The following is a 17,349-nucleotide window of genomic DNA, read 5'->3' as shown; positions in this document are numbered from 1 at the left end:
CTTGATCTTTTTCACATTTTTGTGTTACAACACATAAATATGATCTATTTAATGGAAATTTTATTGGTAGACTCAGGCTTGCATCACTTGTTTAATCAGTATAATCTACATAAATATTTGTTAATGCCAGCAAAGTTGTTTAAATTTTAACAAAAAAGACACCAAACCATTATCAGCCTATTTTCTACCTTTACCTCCTTTTGAAAAATTTTAACATTCACTTTCTCTGAAATATTCCTGTGATATACCAAAGCACAACAGAAAGAAGGTACAGCAAAATTATTCTGCTGGCAAAACATAACTAAGTACCATCCTTTATGAAAGGTTCCTAAAGACCCATCATTATAAAAATTAAGCAAGTTGTTCAAAATTAGTATTCTGTAGCAAGGCATTAAACAAATTAAATGGACAGAACAAGTTATATTTATTCCAAAACTAAGTAAAATCATAGGAGTATCAGTTTCTTTTGCTAAAACAATTCTGACAGGTAAGTTAACTTTATGGGGATGAAATACCATTATAGCTGACTATAGATTACAGGCACTGGAAAGAAAAGACAATTCTATTTAAGTTACAATATTTTGTCTGCATAAGGAAAGCACGGAATTTGGTTTCTACATTTCCTAGTTGACTACCACTCCTCACCTCAATTTTTAGACCTCTACAATTTGGAAGGTACCTGGATTGTTTGTTAATACAAAAATATTTTTAACTATTTTAAACCTAGCATTTCAAATAAAGAATAACAAATCTACCACTTCTTTCTGTAACAAAGATATAATGGGTTTTGTATCATAAATACTGAGGAAATACAAAACAAGTTGAAGATGCTTCCTAAACCTCAGCTCACATAAAATAAGAATGGGGTACTTAGTTTTATATGATCATTACATATATCACCGGATAAATCGTGTATTTGTTTAATAAAAAAAAGCTTTCCTTTAACCAAAATTTAACTTTTTAAACTACCCAGTAATGTTCTTTACACATTTATATATGACAAAAGACAATAGCTATACATACATTCATAATATTTTTGGACTCTCTTCCACACAACCCACCAAAAGTCCTTGCCAAGTTGTTTTACAAGGTCTACAACATGGACAAATCTGTCAAAAACAGATGCATTCATAATGCAAACATATTAAATCTTTTACCAGAATTGATCTACTAATATAACTAACTTTCCAGATATTTTATTGAAGCAAAATACAGTGTCAGTGTTCTTATACATGATAAAACTATCCAATGTGGCATATTTATACATGTACATGTGACACCTTTTGGCATTTGAAATAAAAACTAAATTGTAACTCCCAGTAGCAAGCTGGAAAATAAATTATTTGTCTGAAATCAGAGCTGCTGCAGTTCTTTGATGCTGCGCAGTGACTCTGCACAACTACGCAGCAGATTACAGAGCTGAATACTACTCTCAACTGAATTAGATTGCTGTAGTTCCCTTGTTGCCCACTGCAATTTTTGCAGCAGCACATCTTCGGCGCAGTCCAGCGCACTATGGGAGGGTGCTCCTGGTGGAGAAGAGTTTAAAAAAACAGGAACTGGACCATTTGCTGGAAGTGGCGGTGAGCTTGAAGCAAGGACAGATGAAGACAGTGTTGAGTTTGGAATAGCAAAAGGAGCCGTTCTCAGTCCAGAGGCAGCACCTTCACAGTGCTCTGGTCTGGGCTGGACAGTTGCAGAGGGTGATGGATCAGAGTGTGCTGTTCCAGGTTCAGCATGATTACCTTGCAGGCTTGAGGCTAGCTGACGTTCACGTACCTGAGAAAGGGCAGCCTGGGGGTTTAAAGCTGTAGGGGTAAACACAAAAAAGTTGTCCATCTGTTGCATTTGGTTTGCACAACAACTAACAATACAAATAACAAAAACAGTATTATTGTAAAATATTGTAAAAATGAAGATAATAACCAATACTTTCTGCTGGGTCAAGAATCTCTATCATAAATTTAAAAGGAATTCTTAAAATGTATTTTTTATACATAAGGGTAAATATATATGTACATATAGAAAATATAATTATTACTATATATATATATCTGAGTTACAAATTATGAAGATGAAAATTGGAGGTGTGATGATGAATGTTGTTAGTGCACCGCAAGTTGGGTGTACAATGGGTGAGAAAGAAGATTTTTGGAGTGAGTTGGATGAAGTGATGAACAGTGTACCCAAGGGACAGAAAGTGGTGATTGAAGCGGACTTCAATGGGCATGTTGGTGAAGGGAACAGTGGAGATGAGGAGGTGATGGGTAGGGATGGTGTCAAGGAGAGGAATGAAGAAGGTCAGAGGATAGTGGATTTTGCCAAAAGAATGGACATGGCTGTGGTGAATACATATTTTAAGAAGAGGGAGGAACATAGGGTTACATACAAGAGTGGAGGAAGATGCACACAGGTAGATTACATCCTATGCAGAAGAGTTGATCTGAAGGAGATTGAAGACTGCAAACTGGTGGCAGGGGAAAATGTAGTTAAGCAGCATAGGATGGTGGTCTGTAGGATGATGTTGGAGTTCAAGAGGAGGAAGAGAGTGAAGACAGAACCAAGGATCAAATGGTGGAAGTTGAAAAAGGAAGACTGCAAGGTTGAGTTTAGGGAGGAGGTGAGACAGGCACTGGGTGGCAGTGAAGAGTTACCAGACAGCTGGGAAACTACACCAGATGTAGTAAGGGTGACAGCAAGAAGGGTGCTTGGTGTGACATCTGGAAAGAGGAAAAGGAAACCTGGTGGTGGAATGAGGAAATACAGGAGAGTACAGTGGAACCTCGGTTTGCGAGCGTAATTCGTTCCGGAAACGTGCTCATAGTCCAAAGCACTCGTATATCAAAGTGAATTTCCCCATAAGAAATAATGGAAACTCATGATTTGTTCAACAACCCAAAACTATTCATATAAAACATGATTAATACAAAATATAACGTAAAAATACATAAAACAAATTAACCTGCACTTTACCTTTGAAAAGAATCATGGCTGGTGTGAGTTTCTAAACTATTGTGAGATTGCACCCAACGAGACGACACACGGAAGAGTGTCCCTAAGCAATCGCAGTCTCCCAGCGCTATAGCAGTTCGCCGTAAAAGCGAATCAGAAAAGACCGCGGACATGCTATAAGCGCCTGCTGTCGATGGGTGATACAAGGAACAAGGAACATTATAAATGTGCAGGGCCCTGCCTGAGTGCTGTGTCTGTTTCAAGCTGAATAAAGCTGGTGTTGCTAAAATACTGAGACTCAGCTTTGTGTTTTAGTGTGCAAGACAGGGATTCGCACGTCACAGCACACACGCACGAGCACACACGCATACACACACACGCGCATGAGCGAGCACACACACATACTACACGCAAGCGAGTGAGCACACACACACAGTCACAATGCTAATGCTGTAGTAAACAGTATACGCTCGTACGGATGTTTACTATGAGTGAGGCACGCCGACTCAGACAGAGAATAGGAGACGATTGCCCACAATCCCACAGCGAGAGAGAGAACCATCAGCTCAGTTGTGATCACATGACGCTCAGCAGACAAAGAGTATACATACTACTCGTACTGCAAGACCTCGCTCGTTTATCAAGTCAAAATTTATTAAAAATTTTTGCTCGTCTTGCAAAACACTCATAAACCAAGTTACTCGCAAACCAAGGTTCCACTGTATACAGAGGAAGAGGATGGTAAAGAAGAAGTGGGATAGTCAGAGAGATGCAGAAAGTAGACAAGAGTACAAGGAGATAAGGCGCAAGGTGAAGAGAGAGGTGGCGAAGGCTAAAGAAAAGGCGTATGATGAGATGTATGAGAGGTTTGACACTAAAGAGGGAGAACAGGACCTGTACCGATTGGCTAGACAGAGGGACTGAGCTGGGAAAGATGTGCAGCAGGTTAGGGTGATAAAGGATAAAGATGCAAACGTACTCACAAGCGAGGAGAGAGTGTTGAGCAGATGGAAAGAGTACTTTGAGAGGCTGATGAATGAAGAGAACGAAAGAGAGAAGAGGTTGGATGATATGGAGATAGTGAATCAGGAAGTGCAACGGATTAGCAAGGAGGAAGTAAGGACAGCTATGAAGAGGATGAAAAATGGAAAGGCCGTTGGTCCAGATGACATACCTATGGAAGCATGGAGTTGTTTAGGAGAGATGGCAGTGGAGTTTTTAACCAGATTGTTTAATGGAATCTTGGAAAGTGAGAGGATGCCTGAGAAGTGGAGGAGAAGTGTACTGGTGCCAATATTTAAGAATTAGGGGGATGTGCAGGACTACAGTAACTACAGGGGAATAAAATTGATGAGCCACAGCATGAAGTTATGGGAAAGAGTAGAGGAAGCTAGGTTAAGAAGTGAGGTGATGATTAGTGAGCAGCAGTATGGTTTCATGCCAAGAAAGAGCACCACAGATTCAATGTTTGCTCTGAGGATTTGGATGGAGAAGTTTAGAGAAGGCCAGAAGAAGTTGCATTGTGTCTTTGTGGACCTGGAGAAAGCCATATGACAGGGTGCCTCAAGAGGAACTGTGGTATTGTATGAGGAAGTCGGGAGTGGCAGAGAAGTACGTAAGAGTTGTACAGGATACGTATGAGGGAAGTGTGATAGTGGTGAGGTCTGAGGTAGGAGTGACGGATGCATTCAAGTTGGAGGTGGGATTACATCAGGGATTGGCTCTGAGCCCTTTCTTATTTGCAATGGTGATGGACAGGTTGACAGACAAGATTAGACAGCAGTCCCAGTGGATTATGATATTTGCTGATGACATTGTGATCTGTAGTGATAGTAGGGAGCAGGTTGAAAAGACCCTGGAGAGGTGGAGATATGCTCTAGAGAGGAGAGGAATGAAGGTCAGTAGGAACAAGACAGAATACATGTGTGTAAATGAGAGGGAGGTCAGTGGAATGGTGAGGATGCAGGGAGTAGAGTTGGCAAAGGTGGATGAGTTTAAATACTTGGAATCAACAGTACAGAGTAATGGGGAATGTGGAATAGAGGTGAAAAAGAGAGTGCAGGCAGGGTGGAATGGGTGGAGAAGAGTGTCAGGAGTAATTTGTGACAGATGGGTATCAGCAAGAGTGAAAGGGAAGGTCTACAGGATGGTAGTGAGACCAGCTATGTTATATGGGTTGGAGACGGTGGCACTAACCAGAAAGCAGGAGACAGAGCTGGAGGTAGCAGAGTTAAAGATGCTAAGATTTGCACTGGGTGTGACAAGGATGGATTGGATTAGAAATGAGTATATTAGAGGGTCAGCTCAAGTTGGACGGTTGGGAGACAAAATCAGAGAGGCGAGATTGCATTGGTTTGGACATGTGCAGAGGAGTGATGCTGGGTATATTGGGAGAAGGATGCTAAGGATAGAGCTGCCAGGGAAGAGGAAAAGAGGAAGGCCTAAGCGAAGGTTTATGGATGTGGTGAGAGAGGACATGCAGGTGATGGATGTAACAGAGCAAGATGTAGAGGACAGAAAGATATGGAAGAAGATGATCCGCTGTGGCAACCCCTAACAGGAGCAGCCGAAAGAAGAAGAAGATATCCGAGTTACATGTGTGCATTCATTTAGCTCAAAATACTCAGTACCTGGGTTGTCTTTATCAATATCAGAATCAAGCTCTTGACAAGCAACGCAGTAGTTCTTCTTCTGTTTGTCCTGTAAAAGAATAGTCTAAAAAAATAAAAAAGAAAATTTTAGTAAGTTTTTAAGCTTTTCCTCCGTGCACCACACCCTCCAGAGCAGGTAAGATATATATATTTAAAAATGTGCTTAACGTTAGAATAAAAATTCATTTGGCAAATACACATGTTTGTGAAGAAATAAGTTTCACTTGAAAAATGCTAAACTTATCCTTTAAAAACTTATCCTTGAAACTCTTAAGTATTTGCTGTCAGTCTGGCTGATTTAAGATTAAAAGTTAAAATTCCCTACTTTGCATCCATATTGGGGCTATCTACTTTTCTAACTATTCTTAACTCTAACATTATGTTAATTTAAATTCCTTAAAGCTGTACTTTTAATTTACATTTAAAAATAATTATTATATTGTCTGTGTATGTGTCCTTACAATCGAGGACTGTGTCAACCTCTTCTCTAACTCAGGGGTACGATCAAACAGTATTAAGCTATCTGTATCTCAGAAACTCACAGTCGTATTCTTCTAGCTGATTATGACAGTCACTGCCACACATTTGGCACAATTGAGAGATACCACAAGAAATGTTCATAGTTTGTGTCCTGTTGCTATTAGACAACTGAACCGTTCTCTCCTATCAATGCGGTGGTCTTGCTTATGAACTTAAATTATATTACTAATATGGTATATTTTAATTGCTGTATTTAAGAAACACACAGTATCTAATTTATATAACAGACTGACCTCAATTTACAGCAGTGCAGTTGGAATCTACCAAAAAGAGAATTATGGTTTGTTAACATTATTGACCAACTGTGAAAAAGTCTTTGGCAAATCACAAATGATGTCTTAGAAGAAACCCAAATGAATGAGCCTGTGTAACTCCAATGTGCCTCTATTTTCATCTTCTTCTGATTGATTTAAATGCCCCTTTATAAAAGAAATAAGAAAATAAAAGCTGACTTTATACAATGCAAGATCCTGGGTGTCTGTCAGTGGAACACTGGTAAAAATACAAAATCATCATGACACAATAACGTCAATAAGTGTCCAAACTACTATTTTGCTTCTTATGCTTGTGTGATTTCTAGTTTTGACCTAACAACTTGCTTGGTAAAATACATTTTTTATGTTTTTACTCCTATGATGCAGTATTGTTTTGTACAGGTGTCACATATAGAGTTACTCTGAATATATTCAAAATAGCTCTATACTTTAGTCAAAATTCCTGATGAGGATTGAATACAATCTACCAACACAGGATTTATAGTTAGGATGCACAACACCTGTATAGATAAGGAAACAGCTTCTTTTGTAAAAAATTTCCCAAGGCAAGTAACTGCAGTATTGAGAAATAAAAGTAGATATTAATGTGAATCTTGAAGACAGCTGAAGAAATATGAACAGAAGCAGACCTAAATTTATACAAGTTTTGCCCAAATAAAAGTGTGTGAGTCAATCCAGTTTACAGCAGTCCCAGACATATGAGCTGTCTTTGTTCTTTGTACTATAAAGCTGAAAGTAATGGATTCTGGGCAATGTGTAATGCTATCCTTCTTAAAATGTTGTGGAGAATCTATTCGCTCTGTCTATTATTACTCTGGTGTGTACCTTCAGCTAAATTAAAAGAATCTGATGATGGGGGGTATCAAATACTACTGAAAACCAATAAAACAGAAGCATAGCCAGAAGTCGAATTGCAATTCAATAAGTATGGTTATCAAGGAAACTAGTGTATTAAGTTTACAGAAAGCCACTTAAAACTCATTGTCTATATTTTAGTCTAGCAAGAAACACACAATATTCAACTCTGAGTTTACCATGAGACTTTCTTTGAAAACGAATTAACAATAAAAAACAAATCCAAATAAATACACGAAAATTTGGTAGTCTTGTGGGTTGTGTGTTTTGCTGTTATAGTATTATGTACTTTATCATTGTTTAATGTGTTTGTTCATGATTTTCATGTCACTAGTATAAACCTGGTCACAAAAAATAAATGCATAAAACTAAAGTTGAGAAAGGGGGAGAAATTCTATCTAAAGTGAACGCCTGGTCATAGGTGCCAAGTTACACAAGAAACTCCAGGGTATAAATGAAGGTCTTTGCAGTGAAACAAAACAACAAGTGCAGCTCATTCTTGTCCAGAGGTTTTCATCTTCACAAATATTTGCCCTTGTTTTACCTAAGGAAATCTGAACTCACACTTTCAAATATAACTTTTGATTGAGTGGTTAAATACAGGCATACAAAGCAAAGTTAACTGCAGATCACACTTCCATATTCTATATTTTTAACCAGCCAAATCTAGCTACATACATACTGTATAAACACTCGGACTCACCTAATCATTACTTTATTTATATAGTTTGGTTCAGACAGGACTATGTTGTATTGTCCCAGAAAAACATCTGTATAAATTAAAAATTTTTCACTCATGTGAAACATGGGTCCAATCGTTTTAGAGAAGTGTGACCAACAACAATCCAAATGCAATCAGAAGTTTTCAAATCAGATTTAGTCCACTTTTGTAGGTGGTAAAAAATGTGATACAAACATACAGTATGGAACTTGAATTCTGCCCTGTGTTTGAACACTTGAATTATAATGACAAAATTCTATAAAATAGTGTGATGATTATTTCTACCCATGATTCAAGTTTGTCGTATTTTCGATAATTTATGCAACGAACACAACATAACCATCCAAGTAATACATGGTGTCAGTTTTTAAGCACCTACAGAGATCTTTTTTAGCATGCCAGGAGTAAAGGTGTAGGTAGAACAGTGTTTTCTAACTTTTTCTGTGGTGGCACACTTTTTGTAACCCAAACAATCCCAAGGCAAACCACAATTCTGCCAACCACAGCAGTCGTTTTGATCGTTTCATTTTTACTTTGACGTGTCTGCATCTCATATGCTATGCCAATTTGATAATTAATATATTAGCCTTGTTTTGTCATTGCAATCTTTTCAACTTGCCTTTTAGGAGGGCATTCAAATTCAGGCTGCACTTGCTCAAGTAGTATTTAGTTAAAAGTTCAGGTTTAAGGTCATTGTTCAAGTTTAAACTATGCCATTGATTTTTAAAAATTCCTTTGTGTTGATTCTACATTAAATTTGTGATGCAGGGTGTATTTGCCTCATGATTTATGTATTCATTTTATAATTAAATGTTTTAATGTTAGATGCCATTAATCACAATACACTGATGCGATTAATTATTTTAAATCGATTCCCAACCCCAAATACACACACATACATACATAAACGTAAACACCGTGATAGAATGGCACTCAGTTATAGGAAATCCAGAAGGTGTCAGCAAAATGCAGTATGTACTAAGGAATTATTTGAACAGTTTGTAATTCAAAGGTTGTGCAAGACAAGTTATTCTGATAACTTGGCATGTATACTGAAAGCCCTTCCTACTTAAAGGCACTGTAATATTAGAAGACAAATTAAAAATATACAAAGTTACAAAGAATAGGCTTCTAAATTGAAACAGCAAATTTTTAATGATTCACAAGCATAAACTTCTTAAAAATCAAACAAAAAAAAAAAAAACACGGAACACTTAAATCACACTTTGGATCTCAAACAAAATATTCAAGTGGAAAATCTTTACTAATATTGTATGATTCATTGGGAACAAAATAACAACAGTCAATGGAAACCAAAATCACCAACCCACTGAGGGCTGGATTCAATATCCAACCGAAAATCAAAGTTAAAAATTGAAATCTCATTTGATCCAACTTGCATGAATTTCAGCACAGCAGCTCATTAATGTGACTCAGTAGTATTTATGGCCCCCACGTGGCTGTATGAACTCCCCACAATGTCTGGGCACACTCCTAACGAGATGGTGAATGGAGTCCTGGGGAATCTCCTCCCAGACAAAGATTTGGGCATCAGTGAGCACCTGGACAGTCTGTAGCACTACTTGGTAGAGTTGAATGCACCGATACATAACATCCCAGAGGCTCTCAATTGGGTTCAAGTCTGGGGAACGTGCAGGCCCAGTCATTCAACAATGCTTCCATCATCCAGGAACTGCCTACACACTGGCCACATGAGGCTGGGTATTGTAATAAACACCAGGAGGAACCCAGGGCCCACTACACCAGTGTAAGGTCTGACAATGGCTCTGAGGATTTCATCCTGGTACCTAAACAGCAGTCAGGGTCACATAGCCTAGCATGGGAAGGTCTGTGTGACCCTCCAAGCTATACCTCTCCAGACCATCACTAACCCACCACGAAACCAGTCATGCTGGATGATGTTGCAGGCTACATAATGTTCACCACAGCATCTCCAAACTCTTTCATGTGTATCACATGTGCTCAGTGTGAACCTGCTCTCATTTGTGAAGAGAATGGGGTGCCAATGTCGAAGATGGGTATTATATTCTCTGGTGAATGCCAAACGAGCAGCGCAGTAATGAGCTGTGAGCATGGTTCCCACAAGAGGAAGTCGGGCCCTCATGAAGACCGTTTCTGCCGGTTTGGTCAAAAACATGCACAGTAGCAGCCAGCTAGAAGTCATTTTGTAGGGCTCTGGCAATGTTCCTCCTCCCACAAAGGAGCAGATATCAGTCCTGCTGCAGGGTTGATGCCCTTCTACAGTCTTGTCCAGCTCTTTTCGTGTTAACGGCCCATCTCCTGGTATCTCTTCTGTGCTCTTGAGACTGTGCTGGGAGACACAGCAAACCATGGCCTGCATGGATCTGCTCATCTGAAGGAGTTGAACTACCTCTGCAACCTGAACTGGCTGCAAGGTACAGCTTCAAGCTACCAGGAGTGAAAAAGACACTAGCATAACACAAAACTAGACAAGAATCAGCCAGGAAGGATGGAAGAGCGCAATTACTGTATCTGTAACCACCAACTGCAAAACCATTCCCTATTTGGAATTGTCTTACTGTTGCACCTGTTCTCACTTTCATTTGCACCAAAGCAGGTGAAGTTGATTCACAATCGCTTATGCTTCCTAACTGGACTGATTGATATCCCTGAAGCTTAACTGACTTGGTGTTAGATTGTGATGATTAAGTGTTCCCTTAATTTTTTGAGTGCTATATTTATCTCAGTGGACACCAAGAAATAAATAAATGGGGGCACATGAACAACTATTTTTTGAAAAAGAGGGAGGACGCTGAATAGAGACTGTTAGTACTATTATTACACCCGATTATAAAATCTTAACATTAGTGCCTTAATACAGTAAAATGACAGAGTATTGTTTAATATATCCAAGACAAAAGAATAATTCATTAAAAAATGTTAACTGTTTAAAGATTAATGCCTAATACATGACAGAATCCAGTAAGAATTTATGTCAGTGATGAATTACTGCCTCAAGCACATAAAGATGCCAAGAAGTGAATTTAATATACTATAATTATATAACTTTATATAGTTATCAGTTTTGGGGCTTTCATCAAGGCTTTTGCCTTTGAAATAATCACTATACTTTGCTTCAACTAGGGTAATATTACAAAAATTCACCTTGCAGCTCTCAACATTTTTCTCAGTTTATTTCTCCATTAAATGTCCACCCCTTTGAGCATACAGTACAGTAGGTCAAGAGTGATTCGCTTACAGAGGACATACAACTCAGTTTACTAGATGGTGTTTGTTCCCTGACTGTCAATGTGCCTCCTACACAATAGAAATTACAAAATTAGCACATACATTAAGTAAGACTTATATGGAGAAATAAATTGATACTACAAAGCTTCCCCTGCAGATCCATGTAATGTTTATGAGATCGTTTTAATCTATTCAAAGACACATTCAGACCTTGGCACATTGTGCTTTCTTGAACGTTTAAATCAATGACAGAACAAATTGTGAGCATAGTCAAGTGTTCAATTCTGTCTTCACGAACATTGTTACAAGACGTGGAGCCACAACACTAAAGAAAGAGTGAGCAAATTTTCTCTCTCTCAAAAATAGTGCAACTAGCAATTCAATTGATGTTTGAAAACTCATTTATCATTAAAAAACCATGCCATTGTTTTTGTTACAGTGAAACTTCACATGTATTATATGTATTATATTGATTACATTTATTCTAAAGAGGTCCAAAGACATGCAGGTTAGGTGGATTGGTGATTCTAAATTGGCCTTAGTGTGTGCTTGGTGTGTTTGTGTGTGTCCTGCGGTGGGTTGGCACCCTGCCCAGGATTGTTTCCTGCCTTGTGCCCTGTGTTGGCTGGGATTGGCTCCAGCAGACCCCCCCCGTGACCCTGTGTTCGGATTCAGCGGGTTAGAAAATGGATGGATGGATGGAATAAATAATCATAGCTATGTTCATTTCACATGTATTCATTTATTTTATTATTAGGCTTAGAACACCATAATTTATTCAAAGATTCTTACCCCACACTCATCACAGCATTCTCCCAGCATTTTATAGCCTTTAAGCAAATAGTCTCCCATCAGTTTGCTAATTTTGTCTTGACGCTCCCGTCGAGCTTGGATAACTTTCATCTCTGCCTCTGTTGGTGGCTCCCAGTTATAGTCTTCATCATCTTGATATAAAAAGAAGGATCACATTTAGGTGCAAAACTTCAGATAATTATCTGGACAAATTTTTAATTACAAATTGCAATTATTACTCAGAATGTTTGCAACATAATTTTCTTTTCTTGCGGGTACCTTCTTTTAGAATTGTTTGAAAACACTGGCAGGAATTACATATACCCCCTTGTTGCACCAGTTTGAATCATACTCCTGCATCCATTTTGAAATAGCCGTGTCATCACTCCAAAACCTTTCCCATGGATGGAATCTTTGAGGGCTCCAAACAGATGGAAGTCAATGGGAGCAAGGTTTTGGCTGTAGGGTGAATGGGGGTAAACAGGCCACAAAAGGAATGCGATTGGTTTCTATGATTAAAATCCACACTACAGCAATATGCCGTTTTATAGGTCAATTATACACCTGCTAGGACACATGCTGATCCATGGTGTTGCAGTAGCAAGTGAGACATTGTAAATTAACCATAATATGATACAAACAATTCTTATTATTCCCAAAATATAGAAAGTGGTTCCAAAACTTTTTGGCAACTGTAATACTTAAGATAAAACTGCTACTTACTTTACATATTAAAATATTACTCTGAGATAAAAGTTCATGACATGAAGCGGAAATCAGAAACGTTCTGATGTAACGCATGATTTTTCAACTCTAGTAAGTATTAATTTATTTGATCCAGGGACTGCCTCAGTCCCTAATTAATATATTTTAAGGCAAAAAGATGTGTATGAGGTACTCCAATTGATTTGTTAATTAAAATAATGGTGCAAAGTACTGGATGTGTAATTAATTGAATAATACTTTAGCGCTAAGTATGAATATATAAAATACAGTAATATTCAAATTTTTAAGTGACCTTGTAAACGAAAAGATGACTTTTTACATGAGATAATATTGTAGAAAGTCTTAAGTTTTCACTTCTTAGTATTAAAACATTTTGCCAGTAATCTTTTATAAACTGTTTTGACCCATGGCAAGTTTAAAAGGCCAGAGCTTCAGATCTGTTTGAAGAACACAATGTTCCAATAAATAAATCTTACTGTCAACTCATTTTTTTAGATGGAGGTATAAATCTGTTCATCACAAAGCACACGGACTTATTAAATAACCATAATTACTCATAAAGGGAAAATTTTGAGAAGACAATCTAATCTGTATGTCAGTATTTGGGAGAATATGCAAACTCCACACTGAATGTACTTAGCTAGGATTTAAATCTTTGATTTGAAAAGTGTTAAGTAGCAGCACTAATATTGCAAAACTGTGTCATCATTATTTAAAGGAAAACAGGTCAGAATATTCTGGCATGAAAACTTATGAATACTTAAAGAAATACTCCACTCAAAAATGATATTTTCATTTGTCACTTACCCCATATAATTTGTAGTGGTGGCAGAGAAACTTTTTTAATCGTATGTTTACATGTAGAATGAGAGAAAACAGTTTATGATGTAATGGTGCCCCCCTCAGTCCAACAGCAAATGATATGAAAAAACATCCATGAAGGGGGAAAAAAAAAAAAAAACCCTCACATAAATCGTGTTGCATAATACAGATGTCCATTACCTATTTGTATGCTCAAAATGTGCAAAATGAGTGAGCTTTCTTGCTAAAATATTATTAATACTCTAAAAAAAAAAAAAAAATAAAGTAAAGATGCATTCCCATGATACCATGTGTTTGAAATGAAGATGCGCCTCTATCCACATTCACTGGTCAAGAGTTCTGACTTCATTCAAATGCACAGTAATATGGAAATGCACTTTACCTGTATATCTTCTACAATGACTTATCCATAAGTATTAATATTTCAGCAAAAAATGCACACATTTTCCACAAAAATGCATAAAAATGGATAACAGAAATATGGACTAGGCGATGCAAGTTACATGAGAATTTTTTTTTTCTTTTTAAATTGCTTTCTCTCATTCTGCATAAAAGCATCGGATTAAAAAATCTTCTCGGCCATCACTACAAACTACATAGGATATGTTAAAAAAAAAAAAAAAATAAATTTTTAGGTGAAGTAATCTTTTAACAACATAAGGCTGACATGTAGATAAATTAGGTAACTGAGTTTATATACAAAAAATAAGTAAGTGAATTGCAAGTATATCTTTACCACAAAGCCATTACTTGCTTTTATCATTTGTTTAAAAATTGCATCTTGGGTGCAATGCTTCTTTAGAATAAAACATTTTCAAGAATATGCCCAACACAAAATTCTTACAATTTGGGGAGTATGAATTATCAATCTACAAAACATAGCACTTACTATTAAGACTGAATTGTGAACTTATCTCCATTTAAGAAAATTCTGCACTCTCACATAAACAAATTTGAACAAACATACAAAATGCAAGGGAGAACAGTATCTTTATGTTTTTGTACAAATCTGAGGAATGATTATGACTCTCGTCTTACAGGAAAAACAGTCAGCTGCCTAAAACTGGATAAAGTCTCAACTATTTTAGTTTGATTACTACCATAAACTTGCTTAACGTGGCAGTCTCCCAAAAGTAATAATAAATACATGTGAAAAATCCCCGTAATTCCAGATCTTTTAAATCGCAAAGGATTAATGCGAATGCCAAAAACTAACAATTAGAACAACGCAAAAATCTAGCAAGTTACATTTAATAACAACTTTTACAAAAATTGTAATAAAAATCTCAAATTCTGGTAGAATATACAAGCCCAAAGAATCACGGTCTAAAATCGCCGTAGTGGAAACCATTAATCATAAATAATGAACCTCTTGGATGTACCCCAATCTTTTAATTCAGTAATCTCGGCAGGCACAAATAACTGTATAAATAATGCAATTATTACTACAACAAGTAAATTACATGGGTAGTTAACTTTTATCTACATGATATGATGTACAGCATTTTCATACACGTTCTCTTTGAAAGCCGCTCTCCATTTTTACCTTCTAACTAACGGCTTCTCAGGTTCGCAACGATTTTTAAGCAGCATCCTGATAAAAGGCATTCCCGGTCGGGGGCACCAACCTTTTATCACCAAAGAAATCTGTGACTTGACTTTAGGAAGCACACATGATATGCACAATATATTCTTCGGATTTGCCTTTGAAGCATTGTTTAAGGAGCGCAGTAAAATATTAATTGTCTAATCAAACTAAAGACCTGTGGAGACAACACCACAAATAAAATGTAAAAAAATCACAGTAATTTATTGGCTAGTTGGACCAAAAAAATATTACTCCTCACATGCATCGATATTATGCAAAACACCGATAAAAATAGCCTTCACTTCAAAGCTGCGGTATTTGCCCACTTCCCAAGACAAAGTTTGTGGCAAAAGTGGGTTTTGAATGATTAAAATTAAAAAATAAAAGCTTCCGGAGAAAAAAATACAGGAAAATCATGAAAACTCAAAGCAATGCCCGTGTGCATTATCACAAATAATATTTAAAAAGTTACCCTTTTAAAATATTTACCCGCATTTAGAGCCATGCTCGCGCCTCACAGTCTGCCTATTCTGGTTACACAGTAAGCACGTAAATGGACGGAAGTGACGTTCCCGGTACGCCTTCCGGCGCCGGAAATACAATAACTTCCTTCGTTTAGTTGTCATACTGCTGTCACACGTGGTGGAGTGGTTTTGCATGTTAATTTTTAATACTGAAATACTCGTTAGCCATAGATTCTGTAAACGGTGACAGTTAATGAAAGGAATTCTTAAGAATCTATACAAAGCAAATGTCAAATAACAGCCAATAATTAACTTTCTTTACCTAACAGACACATAATAAATGTTAAGCTGTGAAAAATGTAAGCGATAAAAAACACGAAAGAGACAACAAAAAAGTCGTTTGAATTAACGCTGAGCTTGTAGGTTCCAATCCCGCAACTGACACTATGTGACAATGAGAAAGTCACCTCACCTGTCATTTCTCCAACCGTCGTCTTGAATAAAGGTGTCAGTCAAAAAATAAATGTAAATTATTTCTCGTGATTTTAGTTTCTCGTTTGTTTTTACGCATGTCACATCAAACATAATGAATGTGCTTTGTTTTGTTTTTCTTATTATTTTCTTTCTAGTAATTACTGCTCACTGCACCCTAGTCTTGGTTTCAGATTTCAGGTCAGGTAATGTCGCCTGTCTTTTTCTTCAGCTAATGTGATTTTACACCCATTTCCCTCAGATATTTGGCACATTTATGTGAATGTGCGATTGGCTGGTTCTTTTTTCATACCTGATACTGCTAAATTAGCTTGTGACCCTGATCTAGGTTAAGTGGCTTTTATAATGAATGAATTGTCTTACTCTCCTAGAATCTGCAGTTGTTTTTGAAATGACGGTCCGTTTCCCCTGCAACTGGCAAAATGTATAAATTCTGTTCAAATATTACTATAGAAATATTATTTTGATTTTTAGTTGGTAATGTGTTCAATGATTTGTACTGTATGTAAGTAACCAGTTTCTTTAATTTTGTACCTTTTACTATACCCTGAAAGGTGAGGAGCATTCATCACAGGGTACACTGACACTTAACATCTACTGTCACTTATAGATAGGTAATGTAGAGAGCCTTTTTGAAGTTACAAGTTAGCAATCTCTGTGACATGGGAAGAAAATCTGTAAATAGTGTAATATAAATAAAATGTATATATACTCTAAGTAGCCAGTCTCTTTAATTTTATACCTGTCTTAATTGTATTATTACATTATAAACATTGTTGTGTATTTTTCAGCAGCATGATAGTGCAGTGGTTAACCTTACAGCCTCACAGACCAGAGTGCAGGGTTAAAATTAGAAATTCATTAAGTGTGAAGCATTTGCACATTTCTCCATGTTTGTGTGGGCTTTCCTCTTGCTACTCCAGTTTGCCTCTGAATTCCAAAGAAAGCATGTTAAGTTACTTGGTAATTTGATGCTGGCAATAGGTGATTATGGGTGTGTGCATAAACAGGATTTGCAAAGGACTGATGTCCTGTCCAATGTTGCTTTCCTCCTCTTGTCCAGGAACTGGATTAAGCGATTTTAAAAATATTACGTTTTCCCCTTTTTGGTCCTAGTAAAAAATAGATAAAAATCATATACAATGTTTTAACTTGTTTAATCTTGTATTATTGGCCTTTAGCCAGAGTCCACTTTAATACAAAAAGCAAGCATTGAAACTGGGCAAACCAGCATTAAAAG

At 37.0% G+C, this 17,349-nt stretch overlaps 1 protein-coding gene across 1 annotated transcript; it reads right to left on the bottom strand.

Annotated features, from left to right (window-relative positions):
* Positions 1-45: 45 nt before the first annotated feature.
* On the bottom strand, positions 46-15,741 carry znrd2 (zinc ribbon domain containing 2). Its single transcript, XM_028802127.2, has 4 exons — positions 15,643-15,741; positions 12,018-12,169; positions 5,583-5,667; positions 46-1,808 (listed from the first exon to the last, which is right to left on the bottom strand). Exons 1-4 carry the CDS (start codon positions 15,656-15,658, stop codon positions 1,354-1,356), a joined length of 708 nt encoding a protein of 235 aa, XP_028657960.2. The 5' UTR covers positions 15,659-15,741; the 3' UTR covers positions 46-1,353.
* Positions 15,742-17,349: the final 1,608 nt, after the last annotated feature.

Source organism: Erpetoichthys calabaricus, chromosome 1 (assembly GCF_900747795.2).
Source record: "Erpetoichthys calabaricus chromosome 1, fErpCal1.3, whole genome shotgun sequence".
Classification (NCBI taxonomy): domain Eukaryota; kingdom Metazoa; phylum Chordata; class Cladistia; order Polypteriformes; family Polypteridae; genus Erpetoichthys; species Erpetoichthys calabaricus.
The sequence above is the reverse complement of the archived record's forward strand: the minus strand, read 5'-3'. Positions and strand labels throughout refer to the sequence as shown.

What these genes read in the sequence shown, in the direction of transcription:
- znrd2 (XM_028802127.2), bottom strand. An exon ending in AATGCTGTGATGAGTGTGGG is followed by an intron (nt 5,668 to 12,017) that starts GTAAGAATCTTT and finishes TTATTTTTTTAG; the next exon opens with ACTATTCTTTTACAGGACAA. An exon ending in TATTGATAAAGACAACCCAG is followed by an intron (nt 1,809 to 5,582) that starts GTACTGAGTATT and finishes TTACCCCTACAG; the next exon opens with CTTTAAACCCCCAGGCTGCC.